At 43.0% G+C, this 15,689-nt stretch overlaps 1 protein-coding gene across 3 annotated transcripts in view; it reads left to right on the top strand.

Annotated features, from left to right (window-relative positions):
• Window positions 1-15,689, top strand: part of Pde4d (phosphodiesterase 4D) — a 529,631-nt gene that overhangs the window by 465,761 nt on the left and 48,181 nt on the right. For 2 of the 3 annotated variants that reach the window (XM_052160119.1, XM_052160120.1), the window contains exon 6: window positions 12,796-12,908. In XM_052160119.1, coding sequence (XP_052016079.1) covers window positions 12,796-12,908 — 113 coding nt within the window. Of the gene's footprint in view, window positions 1-12,220; window positions 12,710-12,795; window positions 12,909-15,689 lie in introns of those variants that run through there. The other variant, XM_052160121.1, reaches the window with a different exon arrangement.

Below are 15,689 nucleotides of genomic sequence, written 5' to 3'. Positions count from 1 at the left end.
ATCTCACGGATAAATATAAGCCACTGGATCTCATTTAATCCTTCCAAGCCCTGTATGAATGAGTGGAGACATCCAGAATTTGAGTGACACCCCACAGAAGTCGAGTTCTCCATGATGATTACTTGTTGGGGGCTTTTGAAGGAGTACTGAAAGGGTAAGGTAGGGGAGGCCTGGAGCTCACAAAGAGAACACTATCAAAATATGGAATCATTTTCCAGTAAAATAGTGGATGTGCTGAATTATTGTTAATTTGTTAGTTGTGTTTATTTATTTATTTAATTTATTTTTGGACAGGTAAGAGAGCTGTGGTCTCCCATCAGTACCAAAAGTACATACCAAAGCAAGACTGTCTGTTAGTATTATGTGTTAGGAAGAGATAATTGTCATTAAAAAGCAGCTTTTGTGAATTACATATAGTAGACTTAATAAATATTTTACAAATACATCATGCATTTAAATTTAAGCAAGTCCAATTAAAAAGAAATAATGACATGGATATTATGATAGTCTTAAAAATCCAATACAAATCTTAAAAATTTAATAAAATGTGTGAAAATGGTGGAGTAACCTTCTAGGGGATGTATTTTGGGGTCCATACAAAGGAACAAACTGAAATACAGAGAAAACACTTTGCCCAAGTTTTCCACATGATGTCGGCTTACCAAGCTGCTGTTTGAACCCAGTGCTCTGGGACCTATGACGACAGCATTACAGGGCACCCTTCCAGAAGCTGACCTCTCTCTGTGCCTCCCATTGCTCCAGTGGCTTCCTAATGCCCGGCCTTGTCTCTAGTCCAGCTGATCTCCTGGACCAACTAGAGCACTTACCTAATGCCCACAATATCTATTAGCTCGAGGCCACACATTTATATTTTCAACTGTCTTTGCCTCCTCTCCCTGGAAGAAATCTCTTCCTCTTCTTTATCACCCAGCCCATGAGTGTAAGCCTTTTTCCGGCTCCAGCAATGTCTTCTATTTGGAAACAATGCCAACCTGACTTTCTTAAACTCCAGACTCTGTGGCAGACTTTCATCCAGGACACCTTCTTCCTTGTTTTCTACTCACTTGGCCTCAGTCTATATACCCCACCCCACCCCCACTCCCCTGCTCTGAACTCCAGCAGCGCTCCCAGATGAATGATTTATGTACCACCTCAGACTGTCAGTGCACAGCAGCTGATCTTGTGTGTGATTTTCTCAGCAGGATATTGTAAGGTCTAGGCCTCTGAACCTTAAATTTCACAGCAACTAGCATATCACAGAGAAGCTGTAAATATGGATGGGGCTTTTGATTGCTCTTTGTAGATACAAAATGAAGAGGAAAAGGATGAGGAGCATCACTTTCCATTTCTCAATAGCATACATCATGAAGGCAGGGGAGACAAGCACAGTTATACAGACAAACTTGTAAACTTATCTTCTCCAGAGGCTGAAGTGGGCAGATAATTCAAAGGTAGCTTGAGCAATATAGCAAGATCTCATTTCAAAATAAGATATACATACTATGTGTGTATGAATGCAAACATGGATTCATATGTATATGCAAATATACTTGTATACATACATGCATACATACATACATACTAGGGCTATAAAATCAGGAGGAATGAAAATATAAAAATGGAGATATCCAATACGTAGAAACCTATGTGTTACCTAATTATGTTTATCTTGCAGAATTATTTGACACATGGGTCTTAGGAATATGTTTTAAGGTATGGTTTATCAGGAGATGATAATGGCAGAGGGAAGAAAATCCAAAGTTTAGATGACACTTGTTAACTGACATTAAACCATAGACTGTCTAGCTTCTACTTGATTCACACCCATTACAAATCTCTGAAAAGCAATTGCACATGTGATTTCTCAAGCTTGTTTAGCCAAAGATATCTATTTGCAAGAATATTGTAATGGTTGGCATCCCTGGCACATTCTTTGGCAGATGCCTGCAGTGATCCTTCTTGTAACCTCCTTGAAAGTGATGCTCAGCTGTGACCTATACTGTGCCCTGTTCATATTTTCATATACAGTTACTGTTCGTGGTTTGGTAAAGTCTAACAAAGGCTCCTCTGGGTCTGAGGTTGTTCATTCACATTCAGGTCTTAATTGGTTAGCACTTGAGTGCTGATGTTGTTAATATAAAAATTGTAATTGTTTTATGATCTGGAATCTGAATAAGGGTACTCCCATAGTCTAAATATGTTATTATCGATTAGCTTAAGTAAACCACTTTGTAAAGTGGGTCAGGAAACTTATTGCTGTTTTTGTACTTACTATAAGTCAGATACTGCCCTTGGAGCTTTACATGTATTTTCATATCCATTTTTCATAATTGTGCAATTTCTAATTTATGCAATAGAGACAAATGTGCAAGTGCTACATAATGATTGCATAGAACAAGAACGCAGCTCGAATTCTAGAATTCCAGTTCTGAGTGATTCAAGGCCCTGCTCTTTCTGGTTTGACATTATACTTCCCCGAGGAAACTACAGTAGGGAGACTATCCCTGGTATAATCCCCAGTTTAGAATGCTATAAAATGTCTAGGTCTTATCATTTATAGGGGTACCATGCAATGAATAAATATTAACATAATTGTCTTTCTGAGGCTCTGTCCTTAGTATACATGGTTTTCTTTTCTTTTTCTATCTGTGTGCTGTCTTAGGGTTTCCATTACTGTGAAGAGACACCATGACCAAGGCAACTCTTATAAAGGACATTTAATTGTGGCTAGTTTACAGTTCAGAGGTTCAGCCCATTGTCATCATAGTAGGAAGCCTGAAAGCATGAAGGCAGACATGGTGCTAGCGAAGGAGATAAGAGTTCTGCATCTTGTTCCAAAAGGAACTAGGAGAAGACTGTCTTCCAGGTAGCTCTGAGGAGGTCTCAGAGCCCTAACCCCACTGTGACACACTTCCTCCAATAAGGCCACACCTACTCCAATAAGACCACATCTTCTAATAATGCCACTTCCTGGGCCAAGCGTATTCAAACCGCCACATGTACATTACATGTGTGCATGTGTATAAGTGCCTGTGTATGTGGGTGATCATGCACATGTTTATGTGGAGCCAGGGTAGAGACTGAGTGCCTCCCTTGATTGATTGCCACTTAATTTTCTGTAGCAGATCCTTTTGCTAAATCTTCAGCTCACCAATTTAGGTAGTCTGGTTAGGGAGATGCTTGCTGTGTCATCCATGTCCATGAGGCATCCAGGGTTACAGGTGAGCCACCATACCCACCTGGATTTTATGTTGATGCTGGGGATCTGGGGCTCTGATCTTCATATTTGCAAGGTAGAAACATTGTTCACTGAGCCATATCACTCTCTCTGGCTTTAATAGTTCTGAAAGCGTTGTCTAAAAAAAAAGTCCCAGTCTTTTTGGAAGTGTGTGTGTGTGTGTGTGTGTGTGTGTGTGTGTGTGTCCTTAACATGCTTCCATTATTTTAAATGTAATGACTGTGTCTGTGGTATTACTTTTCTTTAGATGACTTACAATGAGAGAGGCTTGGATGTGAAGCAGTGATTTTTGAGATAGTTAGAGAGTAGATCCTAATTCTGGATAAGTTTCTGGGGACAGTGTGGATTAAAATACTTTTCCTCCCTTCCCTAGACATACATTTTCAACCTGGAGTCCTTGGTGACTTCAGGGAGGTCAGGGAATACTTTTAAGATAAAAAAAAAGTATTGATCAGATGAATTTATGCTAAGTTTTCTGGAGACATCTGAGTCAGATTCTCCAAAGATATATTAGGCTTCCAAAAAAGTTAAAAAGCACCATGCCTTTTAAATTGCAGAGATATGAGAAAGTCTACTGTCCATTGATGACCTGGCAGCCAGTTAAGGTGCCGTGCCTGCCAAGGGAGAAGGGAGATCAAAGATGTAAGCGGTGTTCCAGGCTAAGTCCAAATAGAGTAAAGTTTGTGGTGAAAACACACACACAGATACAAGACCGTTCAGAGTTGTAAAGGTAACAAAATTATTTTTAAGACTAAAACGTCATGTTTTAGGGAAGATTTTAACAAAGGAGGTGAGACTTAGTAACTTCTTGGAAAAGGAAAATGTAGCAAATTATAATTATGGACAGAGTATGGAGATAGGGAAACAAATGGGATGATGAGATGGGAGTGAACTGGAAGCTGTACTAACAACATAGCAAAGGATATAGTGCTGAGTATTATTGTATCGAAGGAGAAATGGAAATGCGGTTATGGCTATTGGAAGGGAAAGGTGACCACTGAACTAAGTCGCATGTGGGGCCCGCAAGGTCCCTCACTACATCTTTGGGAGAATCCCTTCTTTTGGTTTTGGTTTAGGGTAATGAATGCATGACTTTTACTATGTTTGACTATTTCTGCCCAAGTTCCTTCCCTATATATTAGTTACTATGTAATTTCAACTCACACTCACTGCCACCATCGTGCTGTATATGTATGCTAATCCCTGTCATTTAGATTTAATATTCAGATTTAACCAGCAGAACACTGATTTGCTTAACTACACTTAAGTTCTAGAAATGTCTATTCCTGAAGCTCTTCAGAAAGAGAGAGAGAAAAAGACAGAGACAGAGAGGGACACACACACACACACACACAGAGAGAGAGAGAGACAGAGACAGAGAGTGCAAAAGAGATAAAGAGATAAACATGAATATATCTAGTGAGCCATGGTCAGACTATATTGCTGCTTGAATCTGACTTGGGAAAAAACATTCTTAAGTGTTTCAAAACAAGGATACTTCTTCATTATCAACGCATAACTATCTTCTGAAATCCTGTATATGTCAGGATCTATCCTAGACATTGTTTTTCTTTTCTTTTAAGCCTAGGTACAAGTGCAGAAAAATCACAGAGACAAGAGCTAGCAAAATTGTGTCCCAGTTGAACAACTGAGTTGTAGATGCACTGGTTAAGAAATCCCTTTTTTTTTTTTTTTTGTAAGAGAAAATGCAGGCGTGACCTGGCTGACTGGCCTACCTGGCACACTGTGCCTCTGAGTAGAAAATGTGGCACACCATGCTCCTGAGTATTCTCAGAAGTCAGAACACTGGATTCTAAAGCAGCTTGAGTATCACGTAACTGCCCTGCTGCTGACGTGTCTACAGTCTCCACATGTCTTTTTATGTGCTTCTTCCTCAATACAGATCCTGGCGCTGTGAGTCCTCACTGTCCAGCCCAAGGTACTGTGCTAACTAATCACAGTCAATAGGCTTCTACTATATAAGTAGTTGCCTGTGTGCAATAAAGCACACACTGTTCCCTGAAACAACCTCCCCAGTGGGTCTTTCCCACACCCTTTACCCACCCACAAGCATTGAAGTCTCGCTGGAGGATGCTAATGGCAGAGTTTAGAAAGGTAACTAAAGCAAGCTGAAGAAAAGTCTGCTGTGAACATAAGTGTGATAATAGTCCAAGGAGAAAGGGGTTTGCACATCAGACTCATGGCCAAAGACATGACATGTTGAAAACAAAGTTTATTCAAGACTTTTCTGATCTTCGAAAGACATGTATCCTGAGAAAAAGAACCCAGGAAGACACTAAGATATTGTAACTGTGTAGAAATGAACAGAAGGAGATTTGATTACAGTGGGTACTTGTAGAAGTTAAGAAGAAATTGTTGAATTTATTGGTTAAGAATTAAGTGGGAATATGGCAGGAGTAGGAAAAAGATAGGCAGAAATGAGTATACATACATATTCCAGGACTTCCTATCCATTAATAACTTTATTTTCCTGAAATAATTTATATTTTAGTTTTAAATATGAAACATACACACCATCCTGTAATTGAACTCAATCACAATCAGTGAATTGTGCTTTATAGGTATTAGAATGTGAAAACTGCTGTTTCTTCAATATCCTTTGAGGAATAATATTGTTAATAATTGCATACATGTCCGTGGAGTCCCTAACCCAGATAAATGATCTCAAGAGGCCCCCACTCCAGCTGTGTGACTAAAACCCACCCTTCTCACAGTGAGCCTGAGAAGCCCAAGCCTACTGCTGGCTCTCTGCTGCACTGCCAACTCAGGCAGACATTTGTACTTGAGACAACCTGGTGTCAAGTTCCATCTCATCAATGGATGAAAGCAACTCGCCATTTCACTACTGCAACCAGCTTTGTAAAGACAGAGGAATGGAAATTTTATAGTATGGCATTATCTCATAAGCCAAATTATCTATCATCTGTCTGTCTATCTATCTATCTATCTATCTATCTATCCATCCATCCATCCATCCATCTACCTACCTACTTACCTATATTCTTCCTTTCTTCCCTCCTTCCCTTTCTTTCTTTCTTTCTTTCTTTCTTTCTTTCTTTCTTTCTTTCTTTCTTTCTTCCTTCCTTCCTTCCTTCCTTCCTTCCTTCCTTCCTTCTTTCTTTCTTTCTTTCTTTCTTTCTTTCTTTCTTTCTTTCTTTCTTTCTTTCTTTCCTTCTGCTTCACTCTCCCCCTCAATCACCTTGTTCTCGAACTTTCCTTTGTAGAAGAAAGTAACTTTAGAGATAGTTTTAAAGAAGAGAAAGCAAGTAACCTCTGGAGTCATGCTGGGCAAGTCCTTCTATTTATGTCTAACAAAAGGGAGAACCAAATGCCTGTGTAGGATTCATTTAATTGTTTTGTTTTTGAGATAGGGTGTCACTGTGTGGCCCTGATTGGCCCGGAACTCTCTTTGTAGTGAGAATGTAGATGAGAATGGCCTTGAACTCACAGAGATCCACCAGCCTCTGCCTCCTTAGTGCTGGAATTAAAGGTGGGGGCCATCATCCCAGCTTTTTCTTTGGTATTTTAGAGCAGATTGTCTTAGATTAGAGTAACAACCAGAGAATTAAACAATCTTATAAAGTAATATGCTAATATAAATATTTCCAAAAGTAATATTCTCATTGACTTGTCTTACCTCTTACAATCTCGTGTATTGTGTAATCCTAGAGTATTCCACGTCAGATAAAACAAGATCCCATGTCACACTGTCAGCTGAGTGATGCAGTAGCTCCTACTTGTGAAGATAGTCCAACATTCCTACCTGCTGATCCCTGAGATTTACACAGCCAGTGTCTGCTGATGTGTCCGATTTCTCAGATTTTCTTCCAGGCCCCTTTCCTCTTTGTTTGTGGCAGTTCCTTCTCCGCTGTGCACATCCATGAATCTATTGTTCATAGGTCCAGGTGTTTAATCGTCTGAAATATACTTTCTGCCTCCCTCTGTTCTCTTCTATGAATTAGTTACTTGAACATATTGCTGTACCCAAATACCTGACCAAACCACACAGGCAACATATACGAAGAGTTAGCATAGATAAGGAAGTTGTGGTGAGGTTCATGAAGGCAGGAACATGTGAATTGGACTCTGTACTGGCTAGTTTTGTATGTCAACTTGACACAGGCTGGAGTTATCACAGAGAAAGGAGCTTCAGTTGGGGAAGTGCCTCCATGAGATCCAGCTGTGGGGCATTTTCTCAATTAGTGATCAAGTGGGGAGGGCCCCTTGTGGGTGTTACCACCTTTGGGCTGGTGCTCTTGGGTGCTATAAGAGAGCAGGCTGAACAAGCCAGGGGAAGCAAGCCAGTAAGAAACATCCCTCCATGGCCTCTGCATCAGCTCCTGCTTCCTGACCTGCTTGAGTTCCAGTCCTGACTTCCTTTAGTGATGAACTGCAATGTGGAAGTATAAGCTGAATAAACCCTTTCCTCCCCAACTTGCTTCTTGGTCATGATGTTTGTGTAGGAATAGAAACCCTGATTAAGACAGACTCCGTATGTATGACATCTCATGGAGAACAGAAGTCCTGATGCTCACTTGGTTTGCCATTTTCACCCTGTTTATTCAGTCCAGAGCCCTGGCTGATGGTCTGATGCTAGTCACACTCAGGAAGGCTCCAGACTCTTCAGCCATTGTTTCCTAGAAGGCTCTCATAGAGTAGCCCAAAGGTGTGTCTCATCCAGGTACTGGATGGTTTTGACACTCTCCATTAACTGCCACGTTCTGTTTATTTTCTCAAGATTAAGGTTTCCCTGACCCACTTGCGTCCGATGTGACTTTGAACAGCCCTCTTTTATTGTCCCACAGCCCAGTCGCCTCCTTCCTTTTCTATTGTATGGTGCTAAAATTGTCATCGGCAATAGGTTCTAGTCTCCCCTTGGATAAGGGTCACACTCATACACACTGTGTTTCTACGAACTCTAATAAAGTTCATGATCCATGGTGCTTTATATATGTTGAGTTACTGCTCAGAGTAGAAGTTAATAGACCTCAATCCATTTGTAAAGTTCTACTAGAGCATTCGTCAGCTTTAACATAAAATAAAATAAAATCATAGCTAGTGGGAAATAGGAAGAAAATTCATTAAGATTACAACACATCTCCACTTTGAACATATCTTTGAAGCCAGGAGTGAAAGTTTATATATTTTATAAGATTTAAAAATACTTCAAAACGAGAAGTTGATTCCAGAAATATCGAGGGAAATGAGGGCAGTTTGCCATCGGCTCCCGGCTTCCACATGTTCCATAGACAACGCTGACAGAGAAGCCAGGCCCTTCATGCATTTCCCATCAGATAAAATGCACCAGTGCTAACCTCTACACACCTTTTCCTGTAGCAGAGTCGAGGACTGATTACCTCATACGGGAGGCAGTAGTCTACCTTCTCCGTCCCCCATCAATTCTCCCCTTAGGAACAAACGACATTTAGATGGGAATTAGCTGAGGAGGAACTGGAATTAATTAAAAAGGCATGTTTGAGCATTTTCTCTTAGAAGCTGTCTGATGTATTTTTTTTTTTAATTTAAAAGCAATCAGAGTCAGCTGTGATCACTCTATGACTTTTTAAGAAGAATTACAAATGACACCCAAAGTTTGTCTGTGTGTTCTTTCTCTCTGCCTCTCTGTCTCTGTCTCTGTTTCTGTCTCTCTCTCTCTCTCTCTCTCTGTATCTCTTTCTTGACTTGTTCTTTAGTAGTAGGCCTCTCTAGGAATGACGACAGACTTATACTGACCTTCAGCCCCACAAATATTGACAAAGAAACTAGCTAGCATTTACGAAGTCTCATGTCCTGAAGCACAGATCTTTTTTGCCTCTTAGTAAGTTGTGGGTAAGAGTAATGGGTCCAACATTTCACAAGGAAATGACTACAGCCTCTAGCCAACTGCTGTGGCTCCTAGCTGACTGACGGTGCTTTTCCCTTTCAAAGACAAGCTGCTGCTTCAGCATCCCCTCCTGGAGCCCTTGGCAAGGTTTCAGGCCATGTGTCAGGGGAAGCCTTGCGCACATTACTATGACGGAAGCCAAGTGCTGGCCCGCAAGTACTGAGTATTCCTTATACTCAGGAGAGTTAAGGCAGACGCTTGAGTATTGCACAGCTCGGGTGCCTTGAAGAACACAGACTAACAAAGCAATGTTCATTGTTATTCCTCAGCTGCTGTGACACAGGCCTTTCCCAGTCTACGAGGAGTTTAGCCAATAGTGTTTGGTGGGGTGTTTTCTTTCAGTAGCTCCTCAAGTGAAGCAAGATTCGCACAGTTAAACAGAAGAGTTTTCATATATTTTTAAGTAGGGCCACAGCATATATGACCCCCTAGGGGGCATCTTATTAATGAATGCGATGTGTGTTCTTCGTAAAGGCCAACATTAAACTGGTTTGGTTCGCTGTGTTTGTTCTGCTAGCTGCAGATGACATTTAGGTGTGTTGTTTGGTGTGGTGACTCAATTTCCTGTAGGATAGCTGGCCACTCCACATTGAATTCCCCCACTCGCCAGGGTAGGAGAAAAACAAAGGTCGGCCACGTCTTAGAACAGTGGGGGTTAAAATTCCTGAACATGAAGGCTTAATAGTGACCCTGAAAAGCTGTAGCTAGTCACACTGTCTCTTTCTAGGAGTCTGAAAGAAGTAAATTCTAACTCATCAAATCCAGCCATGGTTTTATAAAAGAAATCTGTTTTGTTTCGCTGTATGTAAACATCCTCTCACCAGGGTGTACAAGTGCTGGAGGTTAATTTCATTCTTTTAATATATAGAGAGCATGTGGAACATTTTGGCATGGATGCATGTGACCCTACTTGATTTCTGATAGTCAAAATGGCTAAGCCAGGACTGGAATGTGAACTGGATCTTCTGAAATCCATTGCTCCTCATGTTGTTATACCGCCCACTTAAAGGCAGAGCCCATGTCGAAGGGTCTTGAAACACTGAACTGAAACTTTCCGGATTTACTGTTCCTCATAAAAAAAAAAAAAGACTGAAATATAATATATAGAGCCGTATTCTGCTAGATCCAAGGTCTGAATTCTACTTCTGATTTCAGAAAGCTTTTATGAAGATAGCCAAGGTGGGGGCGGGGAGTGCGTGCCACACACCGGGAGGTCCCCTGGAACTCTGGCTTTCTCAGAGTTGGGTGACAGGAGGCACAGACATAGAAGATCAAGCCTTAAAGATGTGAAGAGAGGATGCCTGGCTTGGAATAACTGAAAAACACAACAGGAGACAGATTCTACACAATAGTTATGCTTCTGAATGCACGGCATGCTATTAAACTAAACTGTGGACAATTCATTCACGTGGCTCTAAGTTAATTTCCTCCTGCAATTTTCTATATGCCTGTTTTACATAGAAGAGGGAGGAAAGCAGCAAAACTGAAACTGTATAGTAAATAAACCACTGTGGTGTCCAGACAGTGTTCTACTTACATATGGAGTGGATTCAGTATTTTGAAATATTAAACTATTGTTTCAGAGCTCTAGGTTGTGGGACCGCAAAGGGCTCTCCATGTTTGTGTAGCTTTCTTTTACATAGCAAACTTGTAATATCTTGCAGCTTTATAATCAGGAAAAACTAAACATAAAATATTTAATACTTACCTTGTAGGATCTTTAAGATTGTTTCCATTGTTAAAGAAAGAAGCATCAGCCTTAAATTTCGGTTCAAGAGGTTTAAGCAATTGCTGACTTAAGGTCTCTTTAGAGATTGGCGAAGGGAGAACGCACAATCAGAGAGGCAAATTTCAGTACTCAGCAGTCAAAATGAAGCACACACAGCTCAATAATGTCAGAGAAGGAAGCCAAAAAGTAAGCCTCACACACTCTAAAAGTTACTGATGTTTTTACAAATTTAAGGAAATCCCAGAACATTCTTTGTCTTGCCTGATAATTAATGAAGTCTACATTGGGACAGAATTTCTTTTCCCCACAATACGGTAGATCAGAAGATGAAAAGGGGAATCCCACCACTTCATGTAAGCCTTTTCCTTTCTGCTGACAGTTCTGTAGCCCAGACCCCTGGGGTTTTGACTTTTCTCTTTCTGAAGTAATATTGCTGCTCAGTTTTGGAACTGATCGGTTTAGGGAAAGTGGATCAGCTTTTATCAACAGAACCCATTTCTCTATGATGCTTCTGATAGTTCATTTCGTCCATAGTGGGCAGAAACAGACCTCCAGACTTTCTGTCTTGAGCCTCAAGTCCAAGGTGTTCTTGTGCATTCTGCAAAGGAAACATCCCAGCAGGGCTTGTGTAAACTCCCCTTGCCCCACAGTTCTTTCCCACTGCTGTTCCTTTAAGGTAGCTCTTTGGTATTTCTGAAGGTGAAAAGTAAGTAGCCTGTCTTCACATTCTAAGGCATTCTGGCCCCACAACATTATGGTTTGCCTGTTTACATCTAACCCAAATTTTAGAGGTGTTGGCTGGGTATCGACAGTCTGCCCCCCAGTAGAAATGATTTTATTCCCATAATCCCCTTTGCGTAACCTCATGGGACACAAAGCTAGGGAAACTCGCAAACCTAAACCTGCAGGAAGAGTAGTGAGTGCCTGTCCTAAGTCACCTTGCGCCCAGGCGTCCTGGGCCTGGCAGACTGCGCTAGGGCAGAGGGCCCAGGACTCCACTGTGCGCCCTAGGGTCCCCGCGGGGCAGGTGCGCGATCGCACGCGCCTGCGCGCTGGGGGCCAACCCAGCCCCGCCTGAGCCCCACGGGGACCCCAGGCGGCGGGCAGCGGGTGCTCCACGCCGGGTTTTCCGCTGCTCTGGTGCAAGACAGCTCCACAGCAGCGCCGCACACACTCGCGCGCGCGGCCGCGCCTCCCGGCTGCGCTTCAAAGCTGCGGCTCCAGCTGCCTCCGGGCGATGCCGCGGCGAGGTGGCAGGGAGGGCGGTCTGGTCGGCGTATTGCAACTCGGAACCCTTTCGTAAGGAGTCGCGGGGGAGCCAGACAGCGCCGCGGGGCCGCGAGGGGCGCGAGGGGGAGTGTTCCCGGAAAGCCAGCATGGAGCGGCGCTGCGCCCGCCCGCCCGCGGACTTGAGCGACAAAACAGGAAACGGCGGCCGGGGCTGATTCATTCGCTTCGCGCGCGGGGCTCTCAGCAGGCGGCGGCGTGGAGCCGGGGGCTGCGGGACGCGGACACCCGTGAGCCGCTCGCCCGTCTGCGGGGCGAGCCCCTGCTCTCACCCCCTCCCCCTGAACCGGCCACCAGGGGCAGCATCCGAGCGCGCCGTGAAGCCCAGGCTCGAGCTGCTGAGAATCCGCCCGCCGTCCCTGTGCCAAAGTTGGCCTTGCAGCACTTTGCGCCCCTCCTTGGAGGCTGACCCGCGACGTCAAGCTGGAGCATCTCGGCCAGCCTGAGCCCGGCCCCACTAGTCTAACCTCAGCCCCCCGCGCGTCGCCGGGCCCTGCAATATGAAGGAGCAGCCCTCATGTGCGGGCACCGGGCATCCGAGCATGGCGGGGTACGGCAGAATGGCCCCCTTTGAACTCGCTGGTGGTCCCGTGAAGCGCTTAAGAACTGAGTCCCCCTTTCCCTGTCTCTTCGCAGAGGAGGCCTACCAGAAACTGGCCAGCGAGACCCTGGAGGAGCTGGACTGGTGTCTGGACCAGCTAGAGACTCTGCAGACCAGGCACTCCGTCAGTGAGATGGCCTCCAACAAGGTAAGCCCCCTGTTCTGGTTCGGGTGTCAGTGACGCCTCTAGACTGCTGTTTCCCACGCTGGGGAATCACCGATCCCTGTGGCCTGGGGAAATACAGAGATAATTTTGTCATGCTTACTGCAAGTTAGCTGTTCTGCTCCTTTGGAGGGAGGTTCCTGTTTGCACACCTCTCTTCAGGTAGATTAAACGTTTTACAAAAGCAACTTTGGCAGAGTTCGAGTATCCTTAGGACGAAGGGTCCTTAGAGTGTGACACTTTGCCCTTGCTGCAGAAACCCAGTAGGGTCTGGTGGTGGCGTTGCATATTTTGCATATTATCAAAGGCACTGGTTAAAATTCCTTGTTGGAAATAAGAGTTGCAGGACTCCATGAAGGCGCCAGAATGCCACCTCCTACCTCGCTGAAACTCAGAAGAGTTCACTGAACTTGCAACCTTCACTCCCATTTTTCTGGTTCTCGGGGTACCTTGTAAGGGTTGAACTTTAAATATTTTGTTCCCTGTTTGTACCATCTGTTAACAAAGTTAAGAGAGCCCTATGCTGACTTTGTCTCCTTCAGTCTTGGAGACCAAATCCAGGTTTCTGAGGTCACTTAGCCGCCACGAGGCTTCAGCTGGGCATTTGTGTCATGTGTGCCAAAGCACTGCTGGTCTTGACAGTTAGAGGAGCATGGGGGGGTGGGGGGCTGCGAAGTAACCTTCAGCATCAGGCAGCCCTTGAGCAGCCTGGGAGATAGGGTAGAATACTTTCAGAGTTGCCTTTAAGACAACAAAATCATGTGTTCTATGTCTTCCATTATGCAAAGAAATAATTGAGATTATGTGTGTGTGTTTCCTTTTAAATGACCCGGGTGGCCTAGGGGCCAGGAAGGGAGGCTTCTACGTATTTGCTGCAAACGGCAGAAAGAGTCAGTCAGTAGGGATATGTGGCAATTAGAAGGAGTTGTCTCTTTAGACTGTTTGCAGTTTCGGACACCTCTTTACAAGGTCAGGAGGGTAATGGCATTTCACCCCTTGTATCCGTCAGTCGGTGAGTGATGCTTTCTTTTGCTTCAGTTTGCTCAGTGGAGTTTCTTTCCCATCTGCTTTATTTCTTGTGAAGATTTTTATTTAAGAAAAAAAAAAAAAGCCTTAGCTTGTCAGCCAGTCACTGGACTGTTGTATCGGTAACGCCTTTCATAGAGATAGCATTGTTGGCCGAGGTGCAAAGCTGGCCTAAACCAAAGGGGCTCCCTAAAAGTGATCGCACACCTACTGGCCCGTCGGTTTGTACCATATTGATAGACAAATCTATATTCTTATTAATTTTTTTGTTTTTTTTGGGGGGGGGGCATCTGTGCCTCGTTTCTAAATGTGGCTTGACTTCATTTGAATGACCGGTTTCTGCTTTCTTACTGGGACTGTTAACTCCCCACAGCAGTACTAAGTGTCAGTTGTTCTCATTGGACCAACAAAATGTGACATTTATTAAAATCTAATCATCTTTTTATAAATTGCTTTGTAAAGCAGAAGACACGTCCAGCGTCTTAAACGCCAAGTGGGCTGTTATCAGTAGGCCCGTGTTCTCACGTCTCTCGTATGTTTGTGTCAAGAGACAGCTCAAACTCCGAAAGCCCCTTTGCCAGCCCATTGGCCTGTTATTTCATCCTCATTGGACAATACTTTCAACATAATTTGACCACACTCTCCATGCATCTGAGCATCCACTTTCCCTAAAAATCCATATTCTCGATGTTGAAACCTGCATCTGAGTTTAATAATTGATGTGAGATCGAACAGCATCGTGACTTAAACTGTGAAGTGGCTTATGTCTGTGTTTTAGGCTGAAAACTTTACGTCACAAGGACTGCTCAGAATAATGCCTTTCTTTTATAGGCACCAAATTAGACAGGACTCTGTCTTTTTTTTTTTTTTCTTCTTTTAAAGATCTTCATTGAAAAAGGTTTTCAGAGTTTGTATTAACTACTATAGGATCCTGTGAGAGGTGCGGTAATTGGACTGAAGTGAATAAAGGGAGAAAATAGTCTTCAAAAATGCATCAGCTGTGCTTATGTCTGGTGGTCAAAATGTTATTGACATGACACATTATATACTTATTACTTATATATATTACTATTATATTATACATTATATACACATTCATCCAGTTAACTATTGTTTGAATTTTTACTGTCAAAGCTATTCATTGCCTTATAAGTTCATTATTTTCTAAACTCTTGGGCCATTTGCATGGTCTTTCAGAGATGAGAAAGTTAACTTAGAAAGGCAAAAAAAAAAAAAAAAAATTCCTGATAATGGTTGTAACATCAGCCTTCTGCTTAATAAACAAGCCACTTCTACCTGGTGACAAAGTGTGTCAGAACAACTGGTCATCCAAGGGCTGGGAGAGACAGCCTGCCCTCATTTTGACTGGCAGTGTGAATACCTTCCTTGGGCTACCAGATGTGAGTGAATGAGTCTGAGAAGTCACTTCTGTTAGTAAATGTATTGCCCTATAGTCAGTTAATATATTCAGCTCATTTTTCTTTTGCCTTCAAATATCAGGACAGTATTTTCCTCTGTGGATGTTTTAAACATTTTTCCTAATATATTAAAAACACAATAATGCACTAATAACAAGTCTAGAGTTTTTAAACTGGTAACAGACAGGATTTATTATGGAGGCGACTTGGGAGACAAAGGAGCAGGGAAACCAGATCTTTAAGCCTGCTAACAGAGAATTCATGTCTTTAAAAGATCTCGATAAAAGAAAATTTTAAGGTAATGTCTAACAGACAACTTGTT

The sequence above is a fragment of the Apodemus sylvaticus genome, chromosome 16 (genome assembly GCF_947179515.1).
Source record: "Apodemus sylvaticus chromosome 16, mApoSyl1.1, whole genome shotgun sequence".
In the NCBI taxonomy this organism is placed as follows: Eukaryota; Metazoa; Chordata; class Mammalia; order Rodentia; family Muridae; genus Apodemus; species Apodemus sylvaticus.
The sequence above is the reverse complement of the archived record's forward strand: the minus strand, read 5'-3'. Positions and strand labels throughout refer to the sequence as shown.